Genomic DNA, 17,616 nt, shown 5'->3' with positions numbered 1-17,616 from the left:
AGCATTTTTAAGACCGGTTCACATGTGAGGTGGTAAGATAAATTGACTTCTTCATCTTCCATTGATATTTCATGTAGATCATTTCCATCAGCAAGGATAAGGAAGGAATTGGGCCAGATACAATAGCACATATTAAATGGTGGTGTGAAAACTAAATTACAGTCCCCAGATTATATTAGACTCTGTAGTGGACACTTTGCTTCTTTCTCTCTGATGTAATACCAGAAGGTACTTTGCCTCATTCTTCAAATGAAGAAATTAGGGCTTAGAAAGATCACAGATGCTATAGCTGGAGGTTATTGGTAATTAGCAGAGTAAGCAGAGTCTGGATTGGAACTCAGTTCTGCCCAGCTGTAAAGATCATGCTTTAGAAAGTACCTTAGGTAGCTTTACTTTATGTATGAACGTGTTCATTGAAGCACTACTTACAATAAGAAAAGAAAACATCCTAAGTGGTCCCCAGTAGGAAACTGTGTAATTAGATTATGATATGTCTTCTCAATGGAATATTATGTAACTATTAAAAGTGATGAAGAGTTTCTAATAACTAGGGAAGATGCTTATCTTACATTAAGTGAATTTTATTTTAACAAAATCATAGAAAAATGACTGGAAGTATACATACTACATTGCAAACAGTATCTTTGAATAGCGAGAATATTAGCAGTGTCTTCAGTTCCTTTTTTAATTTATCCATAGTTTTCAATTTTTAATTTGGTGAACATATTTAACTCTCCTAACTAGAAGAAAAAAAAAGATATTTTTGAAATTAAAATTTGTATCAGTTTCTGGTTTAAAATGAGTAGAAGAATAAAATTTCTAATAAAAAGAGAGAAATTAGAATGCCTTTTTTCATTTCCCTTTCATAGGATTTATACATGGCTTTACAAGCATTTTCATTTAAGACTAAGGACATTGAAGATGCCATGACTAACACACTTTTACAGGGAGGTGATCTCCATTCTGCCTTGGATTGGCTCTGTTTAAATCTTTCAGATGGTAAGTCATATTGTCATAAAATTCTTTCAGTTTCTAAAACCCTTTCAAAATTATTTTGGCAATTGTGACATTTGTATCAATTTCTGAATTTTTTCTCTCTTCTAATTACTTATTTTGCAAATGTTCTTTACTCTTTTTCGCTCTTTACAGTATATTTTCAGAGATTGTAGTCCATGCCAGAAGAAATTTTGTACATTATTTTTAGTTGTCAGTAGTCATTTTACAATGCACTTAATACAACAAATTCTCAAATTCTCAAAGTTTGCCTGCCTGTAACCTATCAGACTGTGTTTCCTGGTTTTGGTTCAGAAATTTGGGCCATCTGACTTTAGATAAATTTGTTTAACCAGAAGGTTAAGGTTGTAATCTTTGCAAGAACCTAGAATGCAGATTGCTTGTATGAAGTAAGGATCTTGCTTTATACTGTGACAGGCAACCAAGGAATTAGGAAGGGTTCAGATCATTTTTTGAAAATTTAGAAGTCTAACACATTGAGGGCAAAATAAATGGCCAAATAGAGGTGGGCTAGCTATCTCATAAGTGTTTCCACTCCTACTTTGAGAATAAAGCCAGGTTCATTATAGGATTTCTAGTCTTAGAATCTAGATGAGGGGTGGAAGAAAATTAGGTGCTCTTTGTCAAGGCAGAGTTTATATGTATGTTTAATGAATGTGTATGTTTATGTTTTATGTATGATATGCAGGGGTTTATGTATTTAATGAATGCAAATGTTTATGTATCATATGAATGGTTTTTTTATTCCCATTTTTAAGATGCACTTCCTGAAGGATTCAGTCAAGAATTTGAAGAACAGCAACCTAAAAGTAGGCCAAAATTCCAGTCTCCTCAAGTACCAGGCTCTGTTTCACCTCCACTGCAGCCTAAAACCAAAAAACCAGAAGATAATAAGATTAAGGTAATTTAACAAATGAAACATTTAAAGTTGTATAAAATCAGAATGAAACACATGTAACAGTTCACCAGTATAAATACCAATTACAATAACATTTTTGCTTCTTAAAAATAACTAATTGCTTTGCCAGGTTTTCTATCACTGTTTCAGTAATATGTTGCTGCATAACAAACCACCCAAAAAAGTAGTGGCTTAAAAGAACAATTAATTTCTTTAGATTCTAGAGTCCGTACTGGGCTCAGCTGGTTAGTCCTTCTGTTCTTCAAGGTATCTCCTTGGGCTTGAATATTCAAAATGGTTTCTTTGGGGGAGAGCCAGGCATTCCTCTTCCCATGTGGCTAGCTTGGGTTTCCTTATGTGTGGTTGCAGAGTGGTTTGATCTGCATGGCATCTGGCTTCCAAGGTGATAAACCCCAGCTTGTATCACTGCTGCTAATGTTTCTTTGGTTGAAACAAGTCATGTAGCCATTACAAAATACATGTGGAAGGGGATTATAGAAAGTCATGAATACTAGAAGGTACTTCATTAGGGCATTACACTTAAATGCCCAGCATATCATGGGGCACCTGGGTGGCTCATTCAGTTAAGCATCTGCCTTTGTTTGATTCAGGTCATGATCCCAGGGTCCTAGGCTTGACCCTGGTGTCAGGCTCCCTGCTCAGGGGAGAGGCTGTTTTTCCCCGTGTCCCTCTTCCTGCTTGTGCTTTCTCTCTCTCTCTCTCTCAAATAAGTAAAATCTTAAAAAAAAAAAAAACCCTGCATATTGTAAAACGTCTATAAACGTAGATAAAAGTGGAGAACATTATGCCAAGTGAAATAAGCCAGTCACAGAAAGATAAAGACGGCATGATTTCACTTATGTGAGGTATCCCAAATAATCAAACTCATAGAAGAGGATAAAATGGTGTTTACCAGAGGCTGAAGGGAGGAGAGGGGAATGTGGGAAAATGTTGCTTGTTAAAGGTTTCAGTTACACAAGATGAATATATTAGAGATCTTTGTAACTTAGTGCCTATAGTTAATGCAGTATTGTGCACTTTAAAATATGTTCAGAGGGGCGCCTGGGTGGTTCAGTGGGTTAAGGCCTCTGCCTTCGGCTCGGGTCATGATCCCAGGGTCCTGGGATCAAGCCCCGCATTGGACTCTCTGCTTAGTGGGGAGCCTGCTTCCTCCTCTCTCTCTCTGCCTGCCTCTCTGCCTGCTTCTGATCTCTGTCAAATAAATAAATAAAATATTTTTAAAAAAATAAATATTCAGAGCATAGGTGGCATGTTAAGTGTTCTTACTGCAGCTACCACTCTCCATTTCCACCAACACACATGAACAAAAGAACACAAGGAAGTTTTTAGAGATGATGAATAGTTTCGTACATTGATGTAGTGATCATGAGTGTATGCATATATGCAAACTCATCAAAATATTGAGTTTACATTACATTAATACTGATATACTAATATGCACATTAAATTTGTGTAATTTTTAAATATATCGGCTATATCTCGTCTTTATCTTTCTGTGACTGGCTTATTTCACTTGGCATAATGTTCTCCACTTTTATCAACGTTTATAGACGTTTTACAGTATGCAGGGTTTTGTTTTGTTTTTTTAAAGATTTTACTTATTTGTGCGCCTGGGTGGCTCAGTGGGTTAAGCTGCTGCCTTCGGCTCAGGTTATGATCTCAGGGTCCTGGGATCGAGTCCCGCATCGGGCTCTCTGCTCAGCAGGGAGCCTGCTTCCTCCTCTCTCTCTCTGCCTACTTGTAATCTCTCTCTGTCAAATAAATAAATAAAATCTTAAAAAAAAAAAAAAGATCAGTATTAGTAAACTTTGTAAAATAAAAGAAAAAAAAAAAAAAAAAGATTTTACTTATTTGAGAGAAAGAAAGAGAGAAAGCACAAGCAGGAAGAGGGACACGGGGAAAAACAGCCTCTCCCCTGAGCAGGGAGCCTGACACCAGGGTCAAGCCTAGGACCCTGGGATCATGACCTGAGTCAAACAAAGGCAGATGCTTAACTGAATGAGCCACCCAGGTGCCCCATGATATGCTGGGCATTTAAGTGTAATGCCCTTAAAACAAAACAGAAACAAAAATCTGGAAGCATTATCCCCAGAAAACCACTGCTTTTAAGGAATAACACTAGTTTTTAACAGTTCTCCTTTTATTTTTTTTGCCTCTTTATAAAAACATTTTTTTTTTGATTCTGCAAGTTTGAACTTCTTAAAGTAATGTTGAATTCATTTGTCCTTCACAGAACAGTATATAATTTGATTTTGGGGGCTTATATATCTGTGTTTCTGAGTGTAAAGAAAATAGTAAAAACGAGGACATGTGATGATAGTTTGACACCTTTTTCTAACTTTGGTTTTTCAGATATTTGTTTTTCCTTTCTAGCCAAAAAAGGAAGAAAAAAATTTGGAAGTAAATATGAAAGAATGGATCTTGCGCTATGCTGAACAGGAAGATGAAGAAGAAAAGAGTGAGAAGTCTAAAAGTTTAGAAGAAGAGGAAAAATTTGACCCTGTGAGTTAGAAATGTGTATTAGGCCTCTACCTGGCCATTCAGAGGGTGACATAATTTAACTTCTCTGTGACTTAGTTTTCACCTTTGTAAATTAAAGAAAAGATGATGTAAAGATTAAACAAGACTTAAACAAGTAACAAAATAGAAATGGCACAAAATAACTGCTCAGTAGCTATTACTTGTGTTCCTCCCATGTTTAAAGAGCTAATCATCAGGTATTTTAAATGATTATCATTTGTAGGGAGAATGCTAAATTCCTTGGATAATAAAAGAAAGGCACATTTCTTTACAGAGGCAGTCCATAGTGTGGTCAGAGAAAACCTAGATATCATAAGATAAACTAAAAATGTAAGGTTAAAGGAAAACAAGTTGTAGGAAGAAAATACTACAATACACATGTCCGACAGTACTTCTGTCTAGAATTGATAAAGGAAACAGGCACTTTACAAAAATAGATACATTGATGGTCAATAAACATGTAGAAATAATTTTAGGATCACTAGTCATTAGAGAAATGAAAACAAACTGCAATGAGATAACTATTTTATATTCATCACAATGGCTACAATTAAAGAGATGAGTAATACCAAGGGTTGGGAGACATGTAGGATTGCGCACACTCACATTAATTGTGGGAGTGTAAAATGGTACTTTCACTTTGGAAAACTGGCACTTTCTTATGAAGTTAAACACTCGCTTAACCAAATGACCTAACAGTTTCATTCCTAGGTATTTATTCAAGAGAAAAGAGAACATGCCCACAAAAAAGACCTGTATGCAAATGTTCATAGCAGCTTTATATTCATAATACCCCAACACTGCAAGCAACTCTCCATGACATACTTGTATGAAAGAAGCCAGACACAAATGATTATATGTGTAATTACTATATTAAAATCTAGAAGAATCATCCGTGCAAAATCAGTCTGTAGTGACAAAAGGCAGATCAGTGGTTGCTTGAGGCCAAGGGCAGAGGAAGAAGATTGATGGTAAGGCAGCATGAGGAAACTTCTGGAGATGATGGGAATATTTTATATCTTCATTTTGATAGTGATTACATGGATGTATACATTTATCAAGCTCAATTCACCTATACACCTAAATGGGTACATTTTACTCTATGTAAGTCATACCTTAATAAGATTGGTTTAGAAAGAAAAAAGGAAAGTTGCAGAATAACATGTAGTATGATGTACCTGTTTGGGTAAAAAAGAAAAATATATATTTGCATTCTTATGTATGCATAGAAATGATCTGGAAAGATTCACAAGAAGCTATTATGAGTGATTAGGAGTGGGATGCTAGAATGGGAGGGAGACTTTTTTTTTTTCGACTCTTCTATATCCTGTAAGGGTTTTGTTTGTTTGTTTGTTTGTTAACTATGTCCCTGTGTTAAACTAAAAAAAGAATTTGGGACAGTACAAGTCTACATTGAGATCAAAGAAGAGGTGTCTTCTGACTGGAGCATTTGGTTAAGCCTGCAAAGAAGAGGGGTGGAACTTGGGGTGCATAGAGTGCACATGGGCAGGAAAGGAAGATGGTCCAGAGGGGTGAAACAGTGTGAACAGGTATGGAGGTGGAATTGTGCAAAGGGTCTTTGGATATTAGACAATAAATAAGTATACAGAGCATAAAATGTAGATGAGTACTGGCAGGCAGGAGTAAACAGGTGAGTTTAGCTGACCTCAGAAGATTTTGATGCCTAGAAAATGAATTTTATTTTCCTCTTGTGAAGAACCACTAGAAGGATGGGGGCAGGTAAATTACAGGAAGAATTTGCTATTTTAGGTCAGATTTAGTAATGTTTAGTAAAGGTGGTTTGGAACATTTAGGTGACATTCCAGGTGATCTGGTAAAGGATAGGGAAGCCATTTGGGTAGCTATTGCACTTCCTCGGATGTGCTTAATAGGCTTCAAATAATGCTTAATAAGGCTTCAAATTGGAATTGGAAAGAAACAAACATATAAAGCAAGAATCCAGAGAAAGTGTTGATTTACTAAATATAAATGTTAATAGCTAAAGACAGCTAGAGATTTGCAGGTGGAGGGGTAGTATCAGTAGCAGAGATAGACGGGATGAAGGAGTGAGTGTGATGGGGTGAATAGAAGATAGGTAATCCTTCTCCTTGTTAACGGAATGTGTTCTACACAGAATGGTCCCAGAATTCAGCTCTAACTGCTGCCTTAGTTTATCTCTTTTCTGTTCATCTTAATGGTTATGTTTCATAGCAGCATTCTGTATGCCCTGTACATTGATGCATTTCACCTGTCACTTATTAACCTAAGGTAAAAAAACAGAAATTTGAGTTCAACTTCAAACTGTATCTGATGGTTGCTCAGCAGAGCTAAGTCCTGAAGTTTTATTACACTCCTTTTCCCCTGAGGCTTTTTTTTTTAATGTCCCTTACTATTTTCTACAAGAGCTGATGGGAAGATGACTTTCAGATGAGTATTATTATATTATTACCCATACAATTCTTTAAAAACATGTGTTTATAAAATATATAAAAATAAGACATTTTCTTATTATAGAAATGAACTTGCATTTACTTTTTCTTCTGTAGTTTTTAAATTTTATATAACATGTCAAGGAAGTTTTCCATGTGGATCACCCTCATTCTTTTGCTAACCCATTTTCTTTTTCTAATGGCTGACAGGTTTTCTTCTGTAGAAAAATCTGATTTGCAGTTTTTCCTCTTCGTTCAGTACTGTAGTATTATGTGTGTATACTTGCAAATCTGCATCTTTGTATTATTTCTCTGTGAAATATTCCTAAAAGTAGATTTTCTGGATCAAAGAATAAGATCAAAAGATCATGGGTTTTGATATAATACATTGACAATAGATTAACTCATTTTGTTATTTTTAAAATTTCTGTATCATCTTACTTGGAACAGAATGAAAGATACTTGCACCTTGCAGCAAAACTTCTGGATGCGAAAGAGCAAGCAGCTTCCTTTAAACTAGAAAAAAACAAGCAAGGCCAAAAAGAGGCTCAAGAAAAAATAAGGAAATTTCAAAGAGGTAAACACTTCCAAATTCTTAGATGTATAAATGTCTTTTGGGAGGGTAGGGGGCGCTCTCTCAGCATGGAGACTGCTCCTTTTTAATTTGTTTACAAAACTCCAGTTTATATGTGGGCTTGACAGACTTTCTGTAACAAGCCAAGTAATAAATACAGTAGGTTGTGTGGGCCATAAGGACTCTTTAATAATTACTGAACTCTGCTGTCACAGCATAGAAGCAGCTATAGACAATATGTCAGTGAATGGCTATGGTCTCATAAAACTTTACAGATCCCAAAATGGGAATTTCATGTAATTTTCACATGTCATCAAATATTTCTTTTTTTCTTCAACCAGTTAAAAATATAAAAATCATTCTTAGCTTGTAGGATGTACAGAAACAGGCAGCAGGCTACATTTGACCAGTAGGCCATAGTTTGTCAGCCTCTGACATATACCGTAAAATACCATCCTCATTCAAGAAGGAGAGGTGATTCATAATTTCATGAGTATTCATTTCTGTTGAGGATGTTCTTCAGACCTTCCACATCTGTTAATTTTTTAAAAACATTTTAACATTTGATATGAAAATAAATTGCCTCTGACTTCTAGCACAAATTGCAAATAGGAAATGTTGAATACTTGGCTACAAGGAAAAAGATGGAATGCTGGGTTTTTTTTAAAACCAACTTTGAGGGCACCTGAGTGGCTCAGTCTTTAAGTGTCTGCCTTTGGCTCGGGTCATTATCCCAGCTTCCTGGGATTGAGTCCCTCACTGGGCTCCCTGCTCAGGGGGAGTCTCCTTCTCCCTCTTCTACTCCCCCTGCTTGTATTCCCTCTCTCACTGTCTCTCTAACAAATAAAATTTTTAAAAATAAGTAAAGCTATCTTTGCAACATAAAAAGGCATAAAAAACAGATACAACAAAGCATGATTTTTTTTCTTGGTAGAAATGGAAACTTTAGAAGACCATCCAGTATTCAATCCAGCCTTAAAGATTTCGCATCAACAGAATGAAAGAAAAAAGCCTTCTGTAGCTACAGAAGAGGAAAAGCCTTTGAACTTTAACCTATTTGAAAAATCCATGGCTGCTACTGAAGAAGAGAAAGGTAAAATGAAGGGAAAGTGTTTCAAGGTGTAAGTAGTAAAATGTCAATGAATATACAATTAAGAAGTTACTTTGCATTCTAGCAGACTTCATAAGCTGGTAGTAGAGCTATGTTTCCACATGCTGCCTTTGAAAAATAATAATTATAACTTTTGCGGCATTTTATCATTACAAGTATCCTGCTTCAGCCTCGTCTCTTTTCAGTTCATTCTCCAAATTCCCACCAGAATTATCTTTCCATAACACACATCTAAATGGGAGTTCCCTGTTAAAAACCCTAATCAGTAGTAAGTCCAAACCCTTTATCATGGTATTGAAGATCCTTTGCATTCTGCCACAATCTGCCTTTCCACTCATATTGTCCCAGCTGTGTACTATAGCCACATGTTACTTCATGGCTGCATGATTTTACTCATCCTGTTAGTCCCTACTTGGCCAACCTTTTCCTCCTCTCAAAGCTCAATTCAAAATAGCACCTCTTTAAACCTGTCACGAGTCTTGCCATCCCACCATATGTGTTTGTAATTGTGTACTTGTGCTAAAGTAAATTATTGATATAGCTTGTATAATACTTATTTGTAATATAGGCAAATCCTACACTAAATTGTCAGTTTTTTAACTTATATATTGTTTCATATATATTTACTGAATTTTCTCTCTGTTCAGAATGTCACGTGCTATGTGTACATTTATTAACAAAATAACCTAGTCCTTGTGCTCTTCAAGGGTATGGTTTAGTAGGAGAGGTAAGCTTTAAATATACATAAATATTTAATTACAAATTGTGATGTGTGCTGTTAGAGCAAGAAAACTACTTTCTAATAATAGAGATAAGGAGACTGATGACTTGCTCTGAGATCTAACAGATGATTAGATCAAGCTTTTCTCTTTCATTTTTCACCTAGTCTCTTCTAAAAGTCTTTTCCCAAAATTGAGAGGACTTTGATGACTCAAAAGAGATTATACATTACTGCATGACAATTTTTAAGCACCAATCTCTGTCATTTTAGAGAAAAAGAAGGAACCTCATGATGTAAGAAATTTTGACTATACAGCTCGAAGCTGGACTGGAAAATCTCCCAAACAATTTCTGATCGATTGGGTCAGGAAGAATCTTCCTAAGAGTCCAAATCCTTCCTTTGAAAAAGTTCCAGTAGGTAGATACTGGAAATGTAGGTATGTTTTTCTGGTTAATTGAATGAACTTTTAGGAAAATCTAAGATGAAAAATCTCTTTGTTTCTTATATGTTAAGTAGACATTTAGGAAGCCCTCTCATTCCACGACTCTGAGTGATAATGCTGATGAGTTATAATCTAGGTACAGTGTCTTCCATGGAAATATTTAATTTAAATAATTAATGTAAACTTAGGTTTGGGGTTAATGGAATTTTGACTCATTTGACTTCATTAATTTTATCTTAAAAATTCTCTGACTTCCTTGTAGGGTAAGGGTAATCAAGTCTGAAGATGATGTTCTGGTAGTGTGCCCTACAATCTTAACAGAAGATGGCATGCAAGCTCAGCACCTGGGAGCAACTCTAGCTCTTTACCGTTTAGTGAAAGGGCAGGTGAGACTTTTTTAGACTGAGCTGTTTAAAAAGTTGTTTGTGGATCATACATAGGCAGCATAAAACTTTATGGGCATATGGAATGTCATATTTAATTATGGCCTTTGGTGCCAGTTTTTACTTACTGCTTCTTCAGATTAATCCTCATTTCTGCTTATTTATAATTTTGACTTCCTCAAACCCCTAAACCTAGCTCTGTCCTTAGACCAGAGGCTCTGTCAGTTTTTTAGGCTATGCTGTTTTACAGATTAAAAATAGTTGTATGAGGTTGGTTGAAGTAAGGAGAATTTTTAAACACTTTAATGTTTAATTAAGTGTTACAATATCTCTCTTTATTCTTATATTTTCTCTCAGCTTTGGAAAGTTATAGACCTTGATTCAAGTTTTCAGTTTTAGGTTATATTAGTTATAAGCTTTCAGGTTAAGGAAAGATTATAGTACTACTGTAGGACGCTCTCTTTTTTTCTTGGATGGTTGGATTGTCAACATTTGTATTATGCCATAAATATGTGTATTTTTCTTCATGGAAAATTAGAACCACTTGAAATTATAGACCCTGATGACATGGAACTCCCAACAATAGTTCTTTTCCAGTTTCTGGCAGTAAAAGTTCTTAATGCCTTTATTTCCCTTATTTGCAAAAAAGGTATCATAAGCTAAGCTTAATTGATAAAGCTGAGCAGGGAGCCTGATGTGGGGCTCAGTCTCAGGACCCTGGGATCACAACCTGAGCCAAAGGCAGACGCTTAACCAGCTGAATCACTGTAGTTAATTTTAAATACTTTGACCTATAATCTTAATTTAACTACCAGCATCTCACAGGGAGCTTTGTTTCAGAAATGCTTTATGGATCATCTACATATTTACATAGCACCACTGCAGGAATAAATAATAATAAATGTATTCACTAGTTTCCTATGTTCCAGGAGTGAGCACTTTTCATATAGTAGTAACTTAAAGTTTACTTCAGAGTATGTCTATAAAGGAGATATTGGTCCCATTTTACAAATACAGAAACTGAGACACAGGTTATTTGCCCAAGGTCACACAGCTAGTAAGTCTAGAAGCCTAAATGTGATACACTATTTATAAATTTGCATCATAAGCATGTGTTTCTTAAAGTAGGCACTTATTAATTTAAGAAAGAAATTGTATTTTAAAAGGAAAGTAGCTATCCTAAATTCTAGCCTATTGAATTTTAGTATCCAGTAGTTAGTGAAAATAACACTCTTGGGTTTTTTTGTTCGTTTTATTTTTTGTTTGTTTGTTTGTTTGTTTTTTTCACTTATAGTCAGTGCATCAGTTACTTCCTCCCACTTACCGAGATGTTTGGCTGGAATGGAGTGATGCAGAAAAGAAAAAGGAAGAATTAAATAAAATGGAAACCAATAAACCCCGTGATCTGTTTATTGCCAAACTTCTGAGCAAATTGAAACAGCAGCAGCAACAGCAGCAACAGCATTCTGAAAATAAGAGAGAAAATGCTGAAGATCCTGAGGAATCTTGGGAAAATTTAGTTTCTGATGAAGATTTTTCTGCACTGTCCTTGGAATCAGAAAAGGCAGAAGATTTGGAACCTGTTAGAAACCTGTTTAGAAAGTTACAAAACACACCGAAATACCAGAGACTTCTAAAGGAAAGGCAACAGTTACCTGTGTTCAAACATAGGGATTCAATCGTGGAAACTCTTAAAAGGCATCGGGTAGTGGTTGTGGCAGGTGAAACAGGGAGTGGCAAAAGTACTCAAGTACCACATTTTCTCTTGGAAGATTTGCTTCTAAATGAGTGGGGAACGAGTAAGTGTAACATTGTCTGCACTCAGCCCCGAAGAATCTCAGCAGTGAGTTTGGCCACAAGAGTATGTGATGAGTTGGGCTGTGAAAATGGACCTGGAGGAAGGGTAAGGTGGTGTTCAGCTCCATCTCAGTGAATCCTGACTGTTACTGTTTGTTCAGTAGCACATCTCAAGCACTTTTCATGTTTTCTTTGATAGGTTTCATATTGTGCCACTCTCCATCTGAAAAGGGTTGTTAGTAATCCAATCATTAAAATTCTCATATCAAGGAAAAAAATATTCATTTTAATAATTGAATATTCAATATGTTACATACTAAAGAGAACAAAGAATATAGACAAATACAGATTTGACTGTGATATCATAATTCTCAAGTTCCTGCATATTTTCTCTATGGAATGTATTCCTGAATTGTTTTCATTAATTCTTTTTAATAAGCAGAAGAAAAAAACAATATAGAAGAAAAAGCTGGACTGTTCTCAAGCCTATTTTTTTAATTTTTATTTATTTTATTTTATTTTTTTAATTTTTTAAAAAATTTTATTTATTTATTTGACAGACAGAGATCACAAGTAGGCAGAGAGGCAGGCAGAGAGAAAGGTGGAGGCAGGCTCCCAGCTGAGCAGAGAGCCCCATGCGGGTCTCGATCCCGGGACCCTGGGATCATGACCTGAGCTGAAAGCAGAGGCTTAAACCCACTGAGCCACCCAGGTGCCCCTCAAGCCCTTTATTTTTAAAAAATGGAAAAAATACTAAAATATCTCTTGTCATGCATTCTGCCCTGCAAGCAAACCTAAACCTGGCCATACCTTAGCTAGAATGACTGCAGAATACAGAAAGTAATAAAATTGCTTAGAACTAAATATGATGAATTTCAAGTCAAATAACTCAGCTTACGTATACTTTGCATTGTTCTTTCTGGAGATGGTATTTGACACTTTTGCCTCTGTCTTTAAGATACATACCCCTAGACACCTGCGTGGCTCAGTAAGTTAAACGTCTGCCTTCGGCTTGGGTCATGATCCTGGAATCTCAGGATCAAGTCCCGTGTTGGGCTCCCTGCTCAGCGGAGAGCCTCTTTCTCCCTCTGCCCCTCACTCCAATCTTGTGTGCACACAATCTCTCTCTCAAATAAATAAGTAAAAAAAAAAAAAAAGACACGTACCCTTTTATTAAAGAAGTTTCATGTAACAAACTGGGTTTCTGTCACAGAATATAAGAAAAAAAAGACAGTTTCTGTCTTATAAGGAACTCACATTAAGAAGATGACAGACATGTACACACATAAAAAATAAAAGAATGACTGTTAAAAGTGAATGTGATGGAAATAGAAGGGACTTAAAATTCCAATCAGGCACCACCGGTACAATACCAGCTGCTTTTTAATGGTGGCACTTTTATGAAATCTTAATAGGAAATTTTTAGAACTGCTCAAAATTTTTGTTCCTGAGTACCTCAGCATTTTGTTCTAAGATAATGGAATTAGCAAGATTGATCTTGGTGCTTAAGTGGCTCAGTTGGTTAAGTGTCCAACTTTTGTTTTCAGCTCAGGTCATGATCTCAGGGTTGTCAGATCTAGCCCCACTTACAGCTCTGTGCTCAGCACAGAGTCTGCTTAGCACTCTACCTCTCTCCCTTTCCCTCTGCCCCTCCCCCTCAAAAAAAAGAATAGAATAATATTGATGATACTCAAAGTGATGAACAGCTTTTGTGTCACCACTTTTTTTTAAAGATTTTATTTATTTATTTGTTTGTTTTACAGTGAGGAAGCACACACACAAGCGAGGGACAGGCAAAGGGAGAGGGAGAAGCAGACACCCCGCTGAGCAGGGAGCCCAATGCGGGTCTCAATCCCAGGACCCTGGGATCACAACCTGAGTCAAAGGCAGATGCTCAACTGACTGAGCCACCCAGGTGCCCCATGTCAACACTTTCAAGAAAACAGAAGTTTTTCTTATTTAAAATTAGCAAAACAAATTTTACTATCTTAGATGATTGAAGACCACGGGAAAATAATTTTAATTTATAAATTCTACCAAATAGATTTACTTAAGCTGCTCCATCTAGCAGCAGGATCAGCACCTCTGCTACACTTTAGTGATTGTTTCCCAGATCTCTTATGAGAATCTAATCTCAACCTTGTGTTTTCCCTTCAGAATTCTTTGTGTGGATATCAGATCCGGATGGAATCTCGAGCTAGTGAATCTACAAGGTTACTGTATTGTACAACAGGGGTTTTGCTAAGGAAACTTCAAGAAGATGGTCTCCTAACTAATGTGTCTCATGTTATTGTAGATGAGGTGAGTATACTTTATAGTCAAGTTCAGATAAATTTGAAACATCTTCATATTAATAAGATGCTATTTCTAATACTAGCTAACATTTTCTTCAGGCTTATTTAAATACCAGACATTTTACTTATAATTATTTAATTTACTCTAACGAATGTGTCTCACCTTAATCGATTTAATACCTTATGACATTTGCTAGATGCTAGATGCTATTCTGATTTTATATATATAAATTCATTTAATCCTTCTCGCACTCCAGTGAAGTAGATGTTATTGCGTCTGTGTGCTGCAGTCTGTACTGTAACCAGTTTAGTGACTCTCACTACATTAGGTTGTTACAAATTTCTTTGATTCTTTAAAAAAAAAAAAGAGAGGAGAACTTTTGATCATTTTCTCTTTACATAAATCCCTCCCTGAATCAAATTCAAACACACATTAAGGTGAATGTTTAAAATGGAAAGTTTCCCATGGGAATTATTTTAAATGGCGTGGTAGCCTATGTAAACTGATTTTCTTTGTATATAATTTTGTCAAGAAGAAATAAGATATATAGCATTTCTCTTATTCAAGTAATATTTTAAAAATTTTCCGTGATATAAAGTTTTTATGAGTGTCTATTAATTAATTAAGTTCAGAAGGCAGTAGTAAAAGTTCAGTCATTCAGGTTGCCTGGGTGGCTCAGCATCTGCCTTTGGCTCAGTTCCTGATCCCAGGGTCCTGGAATTGAGCCCCACATTGGACTCCCTACTCAGTGGGAAACCTGCTTCTCCCTCTGCTTGCTGCTACATCTCCTGTGTGCACACACTCTCTCTCTGTCAGATAAATAAAATCTTTAAAAATGTATAGCCATTCATTGGTTTTTAATTAATAGACTACATGTAGATTATTGGGTTATTTTCCTCTTTTTGGTTAGAAAATATTTTATAAATATTGAAAGATACACGAATGAAAATTAAAAAAACTTGACCCAGGAAAAAACTCAATGTTGACATTTAACTTTCATATTTATATGTATGTATATTTAGTGTGTATGTGTATTTTACAATTTTTTACATTAGCCTATAAAAACAAGATTTTTAATAGCTTTATTATTTTTTTTAAAGATTATTTATTTATTTATTTGACAGAGAGAGATCACAAGTAGATGGAGAGGCAGGCAGAGAGAGAGAGAGAGGGCAGCAGGCTCCCTGCTGAGCAGAGAGCCCAATGCGGGACTCGATCCCAGGACCCTGAGATCATGACCTGAGCCGAAAGCAGCGGCTTAACCCACTGAGCCACCCAGGTGCCCCTTTAATAGCTTTATAGTATATAATTTGGATGCCCCATAATGTACTTAACTTTCTTCCTGCTGGATTTTTTTTTGTTTTTTTAATTCCATGTGTAAGTGAAAACATGTTATTTGTCTTAATGTCTGACTTACTTCGCTTAGCATAATAGCTCTTTTCATCCATCCATGTTGTTGTAAATGGCATGATCCCATTCTTTTTTAAGAGTAATATTCCATTGTATATAGTCCATATCGTTATCCGTTCATCTCTAGATGGACACTGTACATCACTAGATGTACAATAGAGGTATAACCCAAGTTGTACACTAGCTATAATAGCAGCTATTGTAAATAATGCTGCTATAAACCTAGGGGTGCATGTATCTTCTCATATTAGTGTTTTTGTTTTCTTTGGGTAAATACCCAGTAGTAGAATTACTGGATCATTTTATGTTTGTTTTAATTTTTTGAGATATCTTTATACTGTTTCCACAGTAATTGCACCAGTTTACATTCCCAACGACAGTGGACAAATGTTCCCTTTTCTCCACATCCTCAGTAATACTTCTTTTTAATTCTAGCTGTTCTGACAGTTATGAGGTGATACCTCATTGTGGTTTTGATTTGCATTTCCCTCTTGATGAGTGATGTCGAGCAGCTTTTCATGTGTCTTGGCCATCTGTATATCTTACTTGAAAAAATGTCTATTTATATCCCTTGCACATTTTTAAATTGTGGTTTTTTGTTGTAGAGTAGTGTACATTTTTTCTTATTTTTAGATACTGACCCCTTATCGGATATAAGATTTGCAGCTATCTTCTCCCATTCGTTAGATTGCCTTTTTGTTTTGTTGATAGTTTCCTTCACTGTGCAAAAACCTTTTATTTTAATGTAGTCAAAATAGTTTATTTTTGCTTTTTAGGAGTTTTCTGGCCTCACATTTAGAATTTTAATCCATTTTGAGTTTGTGTATGGTATAAAAAGTGTTCCAGTTTTCCCAACATCATTATTGAAAAGATTATCTTTTCCCCATTATATATTATCTTGCCTCAGGGTGAACCCTAATTTAAAAGCCAGACCAACTTGAGGAAGTTGTTCTTTCATGGTTTAATATTAGCAGTCTGCTTTACTGAATTATGCTTAAATGTGATACTCTCAACATCTTGAGCAATATGGTAAAAGTAAGAAAAATCCCAATGAAATTCATCATCATGTTAAATATAAGAATGTAAAAGATATTGGGACAGAGTTCATTATATTTTGCAGGACCTTTCTTTTTGACAGTGCGCAGGGTAATACTTCTACCTTATTACAAAAAGTTGTGTGATTTGTTCTAGTTTGTGGTCACTGTGTGAGTTATAAGTAGGTTTTCCTGCTGACTGCTGGTATGTTTACAAGCAAATTTTTTGCCTACTAGCTCTCTTGAATGTGCTTAATAAAGGACACATTATTTTTAGCTCTATTTTATGATCTATTCTTTTTTTTTTAATTATTATCTGTATAAATTTATCTATTTGATGCGCTTCCTCAGATTTGCTTCATCCTACAGGAAATCTCTCTTGAGTTTTGGACATAAATATCCTGGTCAAAGCACAAAAGTAAAAATAACTAGGATTATTCCTTCTTTCTCCCTCATACCCTAAATCCAGTCATAGACCTACTGATTGTACTTTTCTCAAATTCATATATTTTTCTCCATATTTAACTAGTATTGCCCTTACAGAGGCTATTATTTCTTTTTTTTTTTTTAAGATTTTTTATTTATTTGACAGAGACCAAAAGTAGGCAGAGAGGCAGGCAGAGAGAGAGAGAGGAGGAAGCAGGCTCCCTGCAGAGCAGAGAGCCAGATGTGGGGCTCGATCCCAGGACCCTGGGATCATGACCTGAGCAGAAGGCAGAGGCTTTAACCCACGGAGCCACCAGGTGCCCCGAGGCTATTATTTCTTTAAGTACTACAACAACCTATAATTTTTTTTTTTGTTCTGAAAGAACTTTGTTTTATTTAGCAGTTTTATATTCTTGTTAAAACATTAAAAAAAAGAACAAAGCATTAACACTTGAGACAAGAATAAAGGTCCTCTCCAGCCCTATTTACTTCTCTTTTTCCTCTCCCAGAGTGTGTCTTTTTCTTTTACCATATTTATTTC

The 17,616-nt window shown here is 35.6% G+C and overlaps 1 protein-coding gene across 2 annotated transcripts in view; it reads left to right on the top strand.

Moving 5' to 3' along the window:
- DHX29 (DExH-box helicase 29) overlaps nucleotides 1-17,616 on the top strand; it is a 59,089-nt gene that overhangs the window by 11,137 nt on the left and 30,336 nt on the right. For both annotated transcript variants that reach the window (XM_059174997.1, XM_059174996.1), the window contains exons 4-12: nucleotides 870-999; nucleotides 1,773-1,915; nucleotides 4,307-4,435; nucleotides 7,333-7,459; nucleotides 8,391-8,549; nucleotides 9,559-9,724; nucleotides 9,993-10,116; nucleotides 11,408-12,016; nucleotides 14,068-14,211. In XM_059174997.1, the coding sequence (XP_059030980.1) occupies nucleotides 870-999; nucleotides 1,773-1,915; nucleotides 4,307-4,435; nucleotides 7,333-7,459; nucleotides 8,391-8,549; nucleotides 9,559-9,724; nucleotides 9,993-10,116; nucleotides 11,408-12,016; nucleotides 14,068-14,211 (1,731 nt within the window). The remainder of the gene's footprint in view (nucleotides 1-869; nucleotides 1,000-1,772; nucleotides 1,916-4,306; nucleotides 4,436-7,332; nucleotides 7,460-8,390; nucleotides 8,550-9,558; nucleotides 9,725-9,992; nucleotides 10,117-11,407; nucleotides 12,017-14,067; nucleotides 14,212-17,616) is intronic.

This window comes from Mustela lutreola, chromosome 5 (genome assembly GCF_030435805.1).
Source record: "Mustela lutreola isolate mMusLut2 chromosome 5, mMusLut2.pri, whole genome shotgun sequence".
Classification (NCBI taxonomy): Eukaryota; Metazoa; Chordata; class Mammalia; order Carnivora; family Mustelidae; genus Mustela; species Mustela lutreola.
The sequence above is the reverse complement of the archived record's forward strand: the minus strand, read 5'-3'. Positions and strand labels throughout refer to the sequence as shown.